The following is a 13,865-nucleotide window of genomic DNA, read 5'->3' as shown; positions in this document are numbered from 1 at the left end:
GTAAGTGAAAGTCACAATACATATTCGAATATGCAATTTCAATTTCAATTTATTCTGTATTAATACCATATGATTATTACAGAGGTTAATAAGCAAGATAAGCAATGTACAGTATGAAATGTATGCAAATAAACATAGATAAAAGTACAGAGGTGAAAGGAGATACATGTTTTAAACATACCGTACTGACCTATAAGAGCATATGCACTGTATACAGACGTATATAGATGCATAGAGATATTCAAACGACGAAAATAATGAGGACGCACCAGGCTGAACGCCAGCCCGCAGTTTTTCGTCCCTTAATCCCAGGCGTTTCCAAGCGTTACTCTCGGCGTGTAAACTAAGTTTTCATTTAATATCTAAATTTCAGAATGGAGACGGCTTTGTCGACAATGAAGCAAAACTCAATAAAATTAAGGATGCTATAAAAGCGGCCATGTGAGGTGCCACATGTAGCGTGACAACTTCTAAAAGCAAGAGGTGAGCCTATAGAACCAACCCCAGCAAGCTTTCTGTTTTGTTACGAATACGTTTATTGACAAGGTTAATGACGAATAGTTTTTTTTTCGAACGTTGCCATTAATATGCCTCATGTTCGGGAAAATGTCTTCGCACAAACTTGTGAGATGATCTAACGAAAACATGTTAGGAGGGCACCTGGCAAATATCGTTTGACGCACAGCTGAAGTTTATTTCAAAGTAGAACAACAATCCGATCAGTTGATCAGGGAATAGCAGATCACAACTTACAGTCTACTCATCACAACGAGTTTCAGTCCTCTCTCACAATGTTGCTGCATAACTCCATGGTATAACTCCATATAAGATCTATCGTTTTCTTTTCAGAAATGATCTCCATATCGTGCTGTCTGTGGTGTTTCTCGATGACGGAACAGAACCTAAACTTTTGCGGCCTGCTCCTGACGGTTTGAGACGACCCGGTCTGCACGTGCTGGATGCATTTCCCGAGCAATCGGAAGTTTTACACATTTTGCACATCGATATTGCACAAGAACAAGAACTGTATTCTCTGAAGTGGTCCTCCTTGGACAATGAGCGGACTCCATCTCGTAATTTCTGTCACGCCTTCATTTGGGACATGATTGAAAAGATCACCGATTGCAACCACGGCTGGCTATATAATCATCAAACTCAAAATCTCAATTGTATTCGCACGCAGCGCTTTCACCGACTTCACCGACTTCATCCAATCATTCTCCTTCATATACATTGCAATAAATTTTAAAGCTGCCACCACTGTGGTGTTGAACACTCTTTATACGATATAGCTTAAATTGTACGGCACAGGCAACTGCGACAAAAATGTATATGTAGGCCTACAAAATAAAATAAAGGTTGAAGAATCAAAGACAAACGAGCACCACTTCAAGAAATTTCATGAAATAAAAGGACAAATATAACACAATGCAATCCTATTTTTTTCTTTATGTATTTCATCTAAATTTGCATGATGGATCAACCAATCAGTCTATCGGTGAAAAATTATCTTTACCACGATGAATTCTTGCTATCGTAGAATCCCTGATGCCACACTGCCAAAAGAAATGATATTCATGAGAGGCATATCTATTTATGATACTTGTCAGGTGAAAATACCAAAAAAATACATAAAAGGATTTTACGGTGAACACTCAATGGGCATGTAAGCACTGATTTTAATTCCGCCACTTTTGGTAATGGCTACATGTCGACATGGCTATATGCGTTCGCCTACTTACGGAATGAGGATGAGGCGACCAACCGTTTACCCAACATCAACCATTCGAGGCCTGATATATTGAAGGGGAAACACTCGCATATGCTAAACACCGGACTCCCCCTCCATGGAGCCTTAGAGTCGATCGACTTATAAGAACCTAATAAAATGATTACCGCATGTTTGGTCAATGGCTAGTTGAAATGTTGATACGAATTGGCGATACTTTTAGTTCAGCAGAAATAGATTATATGATGTGAATGGATATTTCTGTCAAACAACCCCAAGGCGTCGAAAAGTATCAAGAGTATGCTTTAAGTGGTACTGTGCGTTCCAAATCCGTACTTGTACTCTAGTTGACAGGTTTTACCACACTCTCGCTGCAGATTTTCATTCAGAGGACAGCATCCACTGTGAATCAAAACTTCCAACCAAGGGCAATAGTAAAACAAAACGGCAAATGCAGTGATATAGTCGCAAGCCTTTAGGAAGAGTGAACGAACGGATGGACTCGATTGTCCATGGATTTAAGATCGACTAAGATATGTACATGTTTTCAAAATGAAGACAGTTGCTCCTTTCACTGTCTCCGATGGTTTGGACAAAAATGAAAAACACCACACATCACTTCACACAAGGTCTGCGCCGCCAAGTCACGATACATCAGAATTCATTATTTTCTTACAAACGTACCTTTCACTTGCCGTGATAATATTAGGAATAGTGGGGAACGTAATTTCTCTGACAGTTTTTGTTCGTTGCCGAAATCGAAAAGATGCTGTTATCTACTACCTTACGGCGTTGGCCGTTTCAGACTTACTTTGTACGGTGGGTCCTTCCACATACATGTGGCTTGCGACGGGTCTCCCATACTTGTCGGATGGACGTTTCAGAATTGACGTTTTGTCTCTATCCGCTTTTGCTTGCAAGTTTACCAGTTACTTATCATTTTCGGTGATGTTAATTTCATCCTGGATAGTTGTTGCATTTACAGTAGAACGCGTTGTGATAGTTTGGTTCCCGTTTAAACGACCCGAAATCACGAAAGGAAAACGGTTTATGGTCATCATTGGTATATGCCTTTGCGCAATTAGCACTCCTCTTTACAAATACTTTGAGCTTGATTTAGTATCAAGTGAAAGCAGTGCTGTCTGCATGTTTCCAAGTCAAGGTATGTTGTTTCTTCAACTCGATCTCATGCTGCTGGTATATGCCCCAGTGATCACAATAATCGTAAGCAATGTCCTCATTATTCTTGGTGTCGCTAACTCAAGGCAAGCCATGGCAAAATCGTCGAAAAACACTCAATGGGATTCAACTGAAAAACGAATGCTCCTAAATTTGTTATTGGTGTCGACCATGTTCGTTTTATTTCTCACCCCGAATGCAATATTAGGGTCGTTTTTCTATAGTCTTTCTTCCACTGCTCAGGATCCAGGTTATATGCAGATAGTCCTGTATTTTTTCCACATGAGTATTCAGTTTATGCTCATGAACTATGCATCTAATTTCATCATCTACAGTTTGACGTTGCCATTTTATCGACAAGAGCTAAAGAAGATATTTTTCTCATCACGATTTGGCAATATAGAACCAACTGAAAAAACTAGGACTAATTAGGACTTTTTTCGGTGAGAGTGTAACTCGGTATTCTTATATCAACTTACAATATACTAAATAACATTCGCCGGAGACATTTTTACGGATATCTGACATACACTTTCGATCGCTAGCTCCAACGTCGAACCAAGCACGATGGCCACGGAAAATGTTCAAATTCAATGCACTACGTCAATGTAAACATTGAATACATAACAGAGTTCATTACATTGGTTACTAAAATGAGAAAATCATGTTTGGTGGCGAAGCAAGCCGTGGATCGTTAACAAAACATTAAAGAATTCCGACCAGCTCCAGAGCCTCAGACGATGCAGTCATCATCTTTGCTAAAGTATTAAGTTTCCATCACCAATTCCACGGAAATGGAAAAATTAGGTTTACCCGATGTCGTTGCGAGCCCTCCGTGCAGAGATCATCTTTGTGCGGATCGATGCATTGGCGACACGCTGCGCTGAGGCGAGGAACGGCATCATGACGTAATTGAGTAGTTCTAGTAGCTAGTAGCTTCTTTGAGAACCAAAGTCTCCTCTGCTTTGGTAAGCTAAGACCCAGCCGTTGAAGTATTTAAAAACCAAGTGTTGCTAAAGAACTAGGTTTTCTCTGGCAGGAAAAAACGGACCTCGTACCCACTAGTTCGTGAAACCTAGAGTTTACAAATAGATTTCTAATGGACAATGAAGGAACAAACCTCTTACTCCTTTGATATTACAAACATGCATTTACATGTATATCACAAACTACTGTGTTCCAAAGATAATTTTGTAGAAGAACTGAAAGGCTAATATTGATATCAAAACATGGACCTAGATGCCAGTGATATTAATAACCTTAGGTAATTTTAAATCTACAAAATTAGATAACAAAGTTCAATTTTCACCATTATCATCACTTATGTCGGGTGGCTTTCGTGATTAGTAATGAGTCTTGGATGAGCTGCATTGATCGGGGATGACATCGAGGATGGCATGAAAAGCCTGGGAGAGGAGGGAAGCGGCGCCATATCGTAGGTGTTCGCTAATCTATACTTGGTTATTGTACGTATGTAATCTATACGAGTGGTCAATTCTTCCATGGTCCAGCAGAATAGAGTAATAACCCCGAAAGATAACTACGGATTCAAAATGAAATCTACTGCTTACACAGTTTTCAAAAATTTAACCGGAAAATATCACTCCTCTGTTCACACAAGTTCCCCGACACCAATTCAGGACCAACCCAAGTTTCTTATTTTTATACAAACATACCTCTCTTTGGCCGTGATAATATCAGGAATAGTTGGCAACGTACTATCTTTGGTAGTTTTTATTCGATGCCGACATCGAAAAGATGCTGTCATCTACTATCTTACAGCTTTGGCCATTTCAGATCTCCTCTGCACCATCGGGCCTTCTACATACTTATGGCTGTCGACGGGCCTTGGGTATATGACAAATGGACGTTACAAAATCGACGTTTTGACGCTATCATCTTTTTCCTGTAAGTTTATCAGTTATTTATCGGTTTCAGCTATGCTGATTTCCTCCTGGATAGTTGTTGCATTTACAGTTGAAAGAGTTGTCATAGTTTGGTTCCCGTTGAAACGAACCGAAATCACGAACGGTAAACGGCTGAAGATCATAGTTGGTATCAGTCTTGGTGGAATTTGCTTTTCTCTCTATAAGTATTTTGGGTTAGATCTAGTGGTCTTGCAGGAGAGTGTCCTATGCACATATTCAGTTCATAGTATGGTATATCTCCAGGTTGATAACATATTGCTCATGTATATTCCACTTTGTATGATCCTCATAAGCAATGTTCTCATCATACTTGGAGTCGCCAAAGCAAATGAGGTTATGGATCAATCGTCAAAAATAGCAAAAACAGCTTCCAATGAAAAACGAATGCTTCTGAATTTGTTGTTGGTATCCACTATGTTTGTTGTATTTCTCACACCGATTGCAGTCATCGGGCCGTATTTTTACAGTCTTCAATCAAAGCCACAAGCACCGGCCTACGTGCAGTTTGTATATTTCATTTTTCTGATGAGTCTTCAGTTTATGTTTATGAACTATGCATTCAACTTCATCGTTTATAGTTTAACTTTGCCATTTTACAGACGGGACGTAAAGAATATGCTCCATTATGTAATCTGCACGCGAAAGTTTGGCCTCCACTTTAAAAGGTGACAGTACACAGATCGCCTGTCATTCACTTCTTCAGTTCTACAGGTAGAGGTAGAACTGTGCATACATGTAGACCTAGTTGAACTGGATCGATGTGGTAACTTGCGTGGTCCGCCATGAGAAGCGACCTGCTCACTGGCAGACCACATATTAAATTTAAATTTCAACTTTCATCTCAGAGCAGCTCTCTGTTAACTAATTTGTATCGCTTTGATTTGGTTTGAACCTTAACTTTCGTACACTGAGTCATAACAGTGATAGATAAAAGACTAATAATAAACTTACTGTTACTTTTAGACAAGCAGAAATAGTACGGTATCATATACATTTGTATCCCCGCTGGCCGCTTTCTGGACTCCTCGATAAAGTTAATGCATTGCCGGCATTTCATTCAAATTTGACTGCCTTACAAGAAGTACCGGAAACAATTGATCTACTTGTATTAGAAACACTGCGATCCACAAACGCAGTTCTGCATAACATCAGGATGGGACTTGCCCCCGCCGAGACAATCTCAAAATTTTCGGAAGACGACCTTCATGCCGCCATTCGAACAAGTTCTGCGCCACCAATTTATCAGAATAGGCCAGGATTTCTTACTTTCATACAAACATACCTCTCTTTGGCCGTAATAGTATTAGGGATACTTGGGAATGTGCTATCTTTGGTAGTTTTTATTCGATGCCGACATCGAAAAGATGCTGTCATCTACTACCTTACAGTGTTGGCCATTTCAGACCTCATCTGTACCGTCGGGCCTTCAACATATTTATGGCTGTCGACGGGCCTTGGGTATATGACAAATGGACGTTACAAAATCGACGTTTTGACGCTATCATCTTTTTCCTGTAAGTTTATCAGTTATTTATCGGTCTCTGCTATGCTGATTTCCTCCTGGATAGTTGTTGCATTTACAGTAGAAAGGGTTGTCATAGTTTGGTTCCCGTTGAAACGAGCCAATATCACCCGTGGCAAGCGTCTAAAAATCATTGCTGGCATCTGCCTTACAGGAATCTGCATATCCCTTTACAAGTATTTTGGATTAGATCTGGTAGTTTCGCAGGACAGAGCACTGTGCATGTACACGACTCAGAGCATGGTGTACCTTCAGACTGATGCCACGTTACTGATGTATGTTCCAGTTTGTACTATCATCATAAGCAATGTCCTTATCATCATTGGTGTTGCAAATGCGAGGGAAGGAATTGAGAATTCGTCGAAAATAGAAAAAACAGCTTCCAACGAAAAACGAATGCTTCTGAATCTGTTGATGGTGTCAACGATGTTTGTGATATTTCTCACCCCAATGGCAGTAATTGGGACCTATTTCTACATTCTTCAGTTCAGCCCACAAGATCCAGCATACACAGAGTTCGTTTTTTTCCTCTTTGAGATGAGTCTTCAGTTTATGTTTATGAACTATGCATTTGATTTTATCGCCTATAGTATTACCCTACCATTTTACAGACGGGAAGTAAAGATCATGCTACACATTGAGATGTGCCTGCTGTGGAGAGGTAAATAAACAAAACCCTGACTAAAAAATAAAATTCAGTCAGTGCGCGAGACAAGATTGCATGCGAAAAATGTTTTATTTTACTGATCAGAGTGAGAACCGGTATGGATGTGTTTTCCAATACCATTACCAATCGGCGTCTGCTTTCCAATCACAATCGTCATGTTGTCAAGGTAACGTGGCAGGTCGCAGCATGTGATGGAAATCGCTCCTTTGCGCAGCGTTTTAGATACATGTTCGTTGATTCTGAGTGTCTCCTGACGGATTTGACTTGACATGCAAATGGATAAAATGTAGCACTCTTCATATTCTATTATGCACTGTACTGTACCTCATTTTGGCAGCAGCGGTTTTGACTGGGCAACCATCTAACCGATTAGGTGGGTATAAAAAACTGAAGCAGTCAAAATCACATTTCAATATTGAGTTTGAGATGTTTTTTGAGAGAAAAAATGTACCTCAATTTCGGCATTGAGTTTCTCATCAAAAACTGCTCGCGTGGACCTGTCATTTCGCCCTGAACCTCGGCGCGGTGACTCGGTTAGGCCACCATCATAGCCCCACCCTCGCGGTGATTAGTGGGAAAAGCACATACCTCAGTTGAGTTCGGAATCAATTAATTGAATAAAACACACGTAGTTTAATATCCATAAGCTCGCCGTCTATGGTAATCGAGATAATCATAAAAGTACTTTCCAACCTTTCTGCAAAGCCATTGGCACAGAGGCCGCACAAATCTGTACTTGCCCTTGGCAAAGGTCTTTTCAAAAGTACCGAATTCAGCATCTTTGATGGCCTTTTGTTTACCCAACTTGAATTTCTTTTTGTTGAAATGTTGTTTGACATATTTAATCTTGCTGGAAGCCTGCTGTTCAGCATCCTGAAGAGTTCTTGTAAAGACCTTCATACATTTATGGGTTCCACCATACGCATATCCCCTCATCATGTCCCAATCCATGTGGCATAAAGCTCTCGAAAGTTGCCTGCGAATCGTTCGCCGTATGACATGTTTATACGCTTTCACATATGGCGGAATCGGCCCACGAATGAAGATATTGGGGAAATGCATATCAATAGAATATGTTATGCTCTGTACAACATTTTGCACGAACTCCGTGCAGTTGTGGAAATTGCTTAACTCCATCTTGATATCCTTACATCGCCGGCATTTATCCCAATCATACTCCTCGCCTTGGACACACTTGCTGTCCTCATCCATGTAGGCGTTGTACTGGAAGTAGCCAACTGGCATGGTCTTGTTGACTATGCTGTCATCATCAAGGTCATCAATGAAGACGTACTCCGAGAATGGCGAACGATTTATCAGCATCCATAAGCGAGTGCCTAGGTCATAACTGATTGGCTCTTCCTGTTCGTACAGCATAAACTGGTATCTGTGTTGCTCGTTTGGTGGATTTGGCGGCACGTATTCTGAAAATATATGATTCTAATAAGAAGATGCCGAGATTCCATAATAATATTTTAATCCGCTAATGTTGGTGGCAGCATCTCCAAAAAGTGTAGTGGAGACCTATTTTTGCCATTGGTTGCATTACCATAAATCAGTCGCCATACTATAGGACTTTGGTCTTGACCAATTGAAAATTGTGCCTTTTTAATTTCTATACAGAGGATCAATATCGATGGGTTTTTTTCATAAGTAACAACTTTACTGTTAAGCAATAATTTTTTTAATTAGGGCCATTCAACTGGCTTACCAAGTATAACAAAATCTTCCCGGTTGACGTAAACTCCGCGTTTACTTAATAGGAGCCGACCCTGAAAAAGAGGTAGCATAATTTATGAATTAGGTCAATCAGACGGATATTTCAAACCACCATGCTGAAAATCTGGTGATAATCAATCGAAGACCGTCGTGTTTGCATCCAATCATCACACGAGTTTCAAGGAGTAAATAGTACACTATAAACCATTAGATGCGATGTTTTGAGGCTCTGCAAGTCAGTCCACCTGTTACTGAAACAACGTGCCGAAAACAATGACGTGCCTGACAGGACTTTGCAAAAGTGAATGATTTGTCGGAACAGCTCCATCGTTTTGTTTCCCAATCATTCGGTCAACACGTTCATTTTGTTTGTTTCAAGAATAAAACAAACTGTCTCCACCACATGTGCCTAACTGGGAGATTATCATCGACCAACCATTTATTAAGTTTTGGCCGCGACAGGTTGCCGCAAACATTACTCAGTTGTTCAGCCCCACCATGCCCACTTATTGATGGGTTTGGTAAAGCCGGGCAGTGGAAGAGTAGCTAAACAGACCCAGCAGCCTAAATGACTTGAGCAGTTGTGTTGGACGCCCCGCAAACGAGCAATTTAGATCGTGGTCTCCTGCGATTATGATAGTATGTAACAAACCTCGCTTGTTTACGGTTGTAATCGCAGGTGTCTGTAAGAATCGGTGATCGCAGCGACCTGGGATACTATAGATCCTTTTGTTTACACATGTACATGCATAGCAGCGAAAATAGTTGCATGTCGCAGCGACAATCTCGCTCACTCGTTTGCGCGGCGCTTCGGCAAATCGCAACAGAAGCCCTAATTGCGGAACAATTTTATCACAGTCTTGCGAATACTGGTCGGTCCATTACAATAGGCAGGTTTCGCAACTCCTGCAAAAGCGTAGTACAAAGGTCTATTTGCTACATACTAATGGTAAATCAGCGTTTACGAGGAATCGTGGAAATCTTTAACCGATGAATCATGGTCGGTGAATGATAAAGACTTTTACAATAGTTCGTACTATTCTTTTCGTCAGTTCGTGTTGTGAAATCGAGAAAGAAATGAATCACCCCCATGGTTTATTTTTCTCGAATAAGAAAATTGGCATATGAATGACTTATATACTCACAGGAATGTTGGCGACAATCCAGTGAACAAATGGAGCCGGTATCAGATCAGGATCCAACATTACCAGGATATAATCTTGACCTTTCTGAAATAAACATTATGCCGAGAATATCTTAACTTCTACAAAGGATCATTCTAATAGCAGAGTGTTTGCGCACCCTTCTGACTCCACCTCCGAGGTTGACTTACAGTTGTCTAGTGATAGTCGACTAAATTTGATTGACAAACGTTTTCACATAGATATATTCCACCTGCATCTTTATATTGATATTTGGCAAGCATTATTGTCAAAGTAAGAGTGCATATATAGAATGAATAACTAATTTTCAAGTGTGATCAGCAGTTGGGAATGTGGCCAAAGTCTATATATCATAATGGGGACCGGTAGATTCCACTGTTTTCAGTTTTGTGGTATCTAGCTTTCAGTTTATGGTATGTTAATCTTAGTCGCAAGGAAATGATGATCATTCCTAGTACCTATGCTGGCTGCCACGTCATTAATGACATGATATGAAAGCCTAGGCAATTCTAGCAAGTGCTTAAAACCTACCTTCGCAAAGGGAAATCTAATCCTTAGCGGGTCCTTTATCCTACGTTCAGCGATGACATCGCAGTAGATGGTATAGGGCGGAATGCGGGGATATATGATGAGGTGTGGTGGTGGAGCTGGAGTGGTTGCCTCAAAGAAAGGAAATTCGCAATTGTCATCATCTGTTTTCAAGACCGAAGGATCACCTTCTTCCTCCACGACCTCGTGCTCTATATCAACGTGATACAAGTGCTCTTGCTCTAAAAGATCGTGCTGCTCAACCTTGAGCTCATGATCCTCATGCTCTTGCTCGGCATGCTCAATCTTAGGATCTAGTTGCCCGAATGGCTCGTGCTCTTCGTGTTCCATTTCATGACCGTGCTTCTCGTGTCCATGCTCTTCGTGTTCTTCCTGTCCGTGCCCTTCGTGTTCTATTTCATGTCCGTGGTCCACATGTCCATGCTCTTCGTGTTCTTCATGTCCGTGCCCTTCGTGTTCTATTTCATGTCCGTGGTCCACATGTCCATGCTCTATTTCGTGTTCTATTTCATGACCGTGCTCCTCATGTCCATGCTCTTCATGTTCTTCATGGCCGTGCCCTTCGTGTTCAATTTCATGCCCATGCTCCTCATCTCCATTCCCTTCGTGTCCATCATGTCCGTGCCCTTCGTGTTCTATTTCATGTCCGTGGTCCACATGTCCATGCTCTTCGTGTTCTTCAAGTCCGTGCCCTTCGTGTTCTATTTCATGTCCGTGGTCCACATGTCCATGCTCTTCATGTTCTTCATGTCCGTGCCCTTCGTGTTCTATTTCATGTCCGTGGTCCACATGTCCATGCTCTATTTCGTGTTCTATTTCATGACCGTGCTCCTCATGTCCATGCTCTTCATGTTCTTCATGTCCGTGCTCTTCGTGTTCAATTTCATGCCCATGCTCCTCATCTCCATTCCCTTCGTGTCCATCATGTCCGTGCCCTTCGTGCTCTATTTCATGTCCGTGGTCCAAATGTCCATGCTCTTCGTGTTCTTCAAGTCCGTGCCCTTCGTGTTCTATTTCATGTCCGAGGTCCACATGTCCATGCTCTTCGTGTCCTTCATGTCCGTGCCCTTCGTGTTCAATTTCATGACCAGGCTCCTCATCACCATTCTCTTCGTGTCCATCATGCTCGTGGCCTTCGTGTTCTATTTCATGTCCGTGGTCCACATGTCCATGCTCTTCGTGTTCTTCAAGTCCGTGCCCTTCGTGTTCTATTTCATGTCCGTGGTCCACATGTCCATGCTCTTCATGTTCTTCATGTCCGTGCCCTTCGTGTTCTATTTCATGTCCATGGTCCACATGTCCATGCTCTATTTCGTGTTCTATTTCATGACCGTGCTCCTCATGTCCATGCTCTTCATGTTCTTCATGTCCGTGCTCTTCGTGTTCAATTTCATGCCCATTCTCCTTATCTCCATTCCCTTCGTGTCCATCATGTCCGTGCCCTTCGTGCTCTATTTCATGTCCGTGGTCCACATGTCCATGCTCTTCGTGTTCTTCAAGTCCGTGCCCTTCGTGTTCTATTTCATGTCCACGGTCCACATGTCCATGCTCTTCGTGTCCTTCATGTCCGTGCCCTTCCTGTTCAATTTCATGCCCATGCTCCTCACCACCATTCTCTTCGTGTCCATCATGTCCATGCTCTTCGTGTTCTTCATGTCCTTGCCCTTCGTGTTCTATTCCATGTCCGTGGTCCACATGTCCATGCTCTTCGTGTCCTTCATGTCCGTGCCCTTCGTGTTCTACTTCATGTCCGTGCTCTTCGTGTTCTTCATGTCCATACTCCTCATGTCCATGCCCTTCGTGATCGTCATGTCCGTGCTCCTCATGTCCGTGCCCTTCATGTTCTATTTCATGTACGTGTTCCACATGTCCATGCGCTTCGTGTTCTTCATGTCCGTAGCCTTCGTGTCCTATTTCATGTCCGTGGTCCACTTGTCCATGCTCTTCATGTTCTTTATGTCCGTGCCCTTCGTGTTCTATTTTATGTCCGTGGTCCACATGTCCATGCTCTTCGTGTTCTTCAAGACCGTGCCCTTCGTGTTCTATTTCATGTCCGTGGTCCACATGTCCATGCTCTACGTGTTCTTCAAGTCCGTGCCCTTCGTGTTCTATTTCATGTCCGTGCTTCTCTTGTCCATGCTCTTCGTATTCTTCATGTCCGTGCCCTTCGTGTTCTATTTCATCTCCCTGCTCCTCATGTCCTTGTTCTTCGTGTTCTTCATGTCCGTGTTCCTCATGTCCATGCCCTTCGTGTTTCTTATCTCCATGCTCTTTGTGTTCTTCAAATCCGTGCTCTTCGTGTTCTATCACATGTCCGTGTTCCTCATGTCCTTGCCCTTCGTGTACCTCATCCACATGCTCTGCGTGTTCTTCATGTTCATGCCCTTTGTGTTCTATTTCATGTCCATGTTCTTCGTGTTCTTCATGTTTATGACCTTCGTGTTCTATTTCATGTCCATTCTCCTTATGTCCACGCCCTTCGTGTTCTTCATGTCTGTCTACTTTGTGTTCTCTTTCATCACCGTGTTCCTCTTCGTGTACTTCATGTTCGTGTAGTTCATGTACTTCATGTCCGTGCTCCTCAGGTCCGTTATGCTCGGGGTCAATGAGCTCGAGATTCGAAACAGAAACAATACCCAGCAGGAGGAAAAAGACGATCCAGCGGACACTACGAATGTCGTCCATGACGGACGGATCAGAGTAAGGATTTCAATGTGAAAGGCTATATTCATAACACTATCAAGCCGTATGATGTAGGTGTTAGGAATGAGACTCAACAGATAGTGATCAATAAGATGCAAGCTGTTAAATGGGGACAACTGACGACACAACTTTGTCATTCAATAAACAATATGACCGACAGTTGTTGGGTATTGAACGGGACATCTTAGCAATGGATGGGAGTAGTCCAATCAAGATCATAGGTCCTTATTTCTACAGACCAGTTCAATCGAGTTCTGTTTATGGCTGTCTTTTCAACGAAGAAAGCACGAGTCGTGATGCGGCGGGAAATCAGGGTTACACTGTCATATTCAAAAGATGCCGGATACTATGTTTGCACTAGTAGACGGAACAGTATATAAGCGTAGGCTCAAGCTGGCTTGGCCGCGTCGGTGACCCGGGCGCCCGGCCGCCCGGCCGCCCGGCCAGCTTCGGGATAGAATGTACATGTGACAAACAGAACAAAACCGAGCGAAGGGCACCTGGCTGCTCAACAGTCTTGCCACAAACTTACATCACCGTAGTTAGGTCCTTGCCAGCGTCAGAAGACGGTGCAGCATGTCGGTCGGTTCCGGTTGGTTGTGACTGTCTCTACTCTATCACGGTGGAGCAGCCGGGTACGATTCGGTTTGACTGTGACTGTCTCACCTTGCTCAACGCACTGGCAAGCAGGAGTATCTGCCAGATG

General features: G+C 42.4%; 1 protein-coding gene across 1 annotated transcript; it reads right to left on the bottom strand.

The window, feature by feature from the left end:
- Positions 1-6,968: 6,968 nt before the first annotated feature.
- LOC135484227 (sarcoplasmic reticulum histidine-rich calcium-binding protein-like) lies at positions 6,969-13,221 on the bottom strand. Its single transcript, XM_064765505.1, has 4 exons — positions 10,439-13,221; positions 9,890-9,973; positions 8,737-8,797; positions 6,969-8,449 (listed from the first exon to the last, which is right to left on the bottom strand). Exons 1-4 carry the CDS (start codon positions 13,139-13,141, stop codon positions 7,659-7,661), a joined length of 3,639 nt encoding a protein of 1,212 aa, XP_064621575.1. The 5' UTR covers positions 13,142-13,221; the 3' UTR covers positions 6,969-7,658.
- Positions 13,222-13,865: the final 644 nt, after the last annotated feature.

Source organism: Lineus longissimus, chromosome 3 (genome assembly GCF_910592395.1).
Source record: "Lineus longissimus chromosome 3, tnLinLong1.2, whole genome shotgun sequence".
NCBI classification, from domain to species: Eukaryota; Metazoa; Nemertea; class Pilidiophora; order Heteronemertea; family Lineidae; genus Lineus; species Lineus longissimus.
Note: the sequence above shows the minus strand (reverse complement) of the source record. Positions and strands in the feature narration are given on the sequence as shown.

Bases quoted from the DNA above. Each gene is read 5' to 3' on its own strand.
- LOC135484227 (XM_064765505.1), bottom strand. From the start codon at position 13,141: ATGGACGACATTCGTAGTGTCCGCTGGATCGTCTTTTTCCTCCTGCTG. The intron at 9,974-10,438 runs GTAGGTTTTAAG...TGTTTATTTCAG, and splicing joins TTAGATTTCCCTTTGCGAAG to AAAGGTCAAGATTATATCCT. The intron at 8,798-9,889 runs GTGAGTATATAA...CCTCTTTTTCAG, and splicing joins GGATTGTCGCCAACATTCCT to GGTCGGCTCCTATTAAGTAA.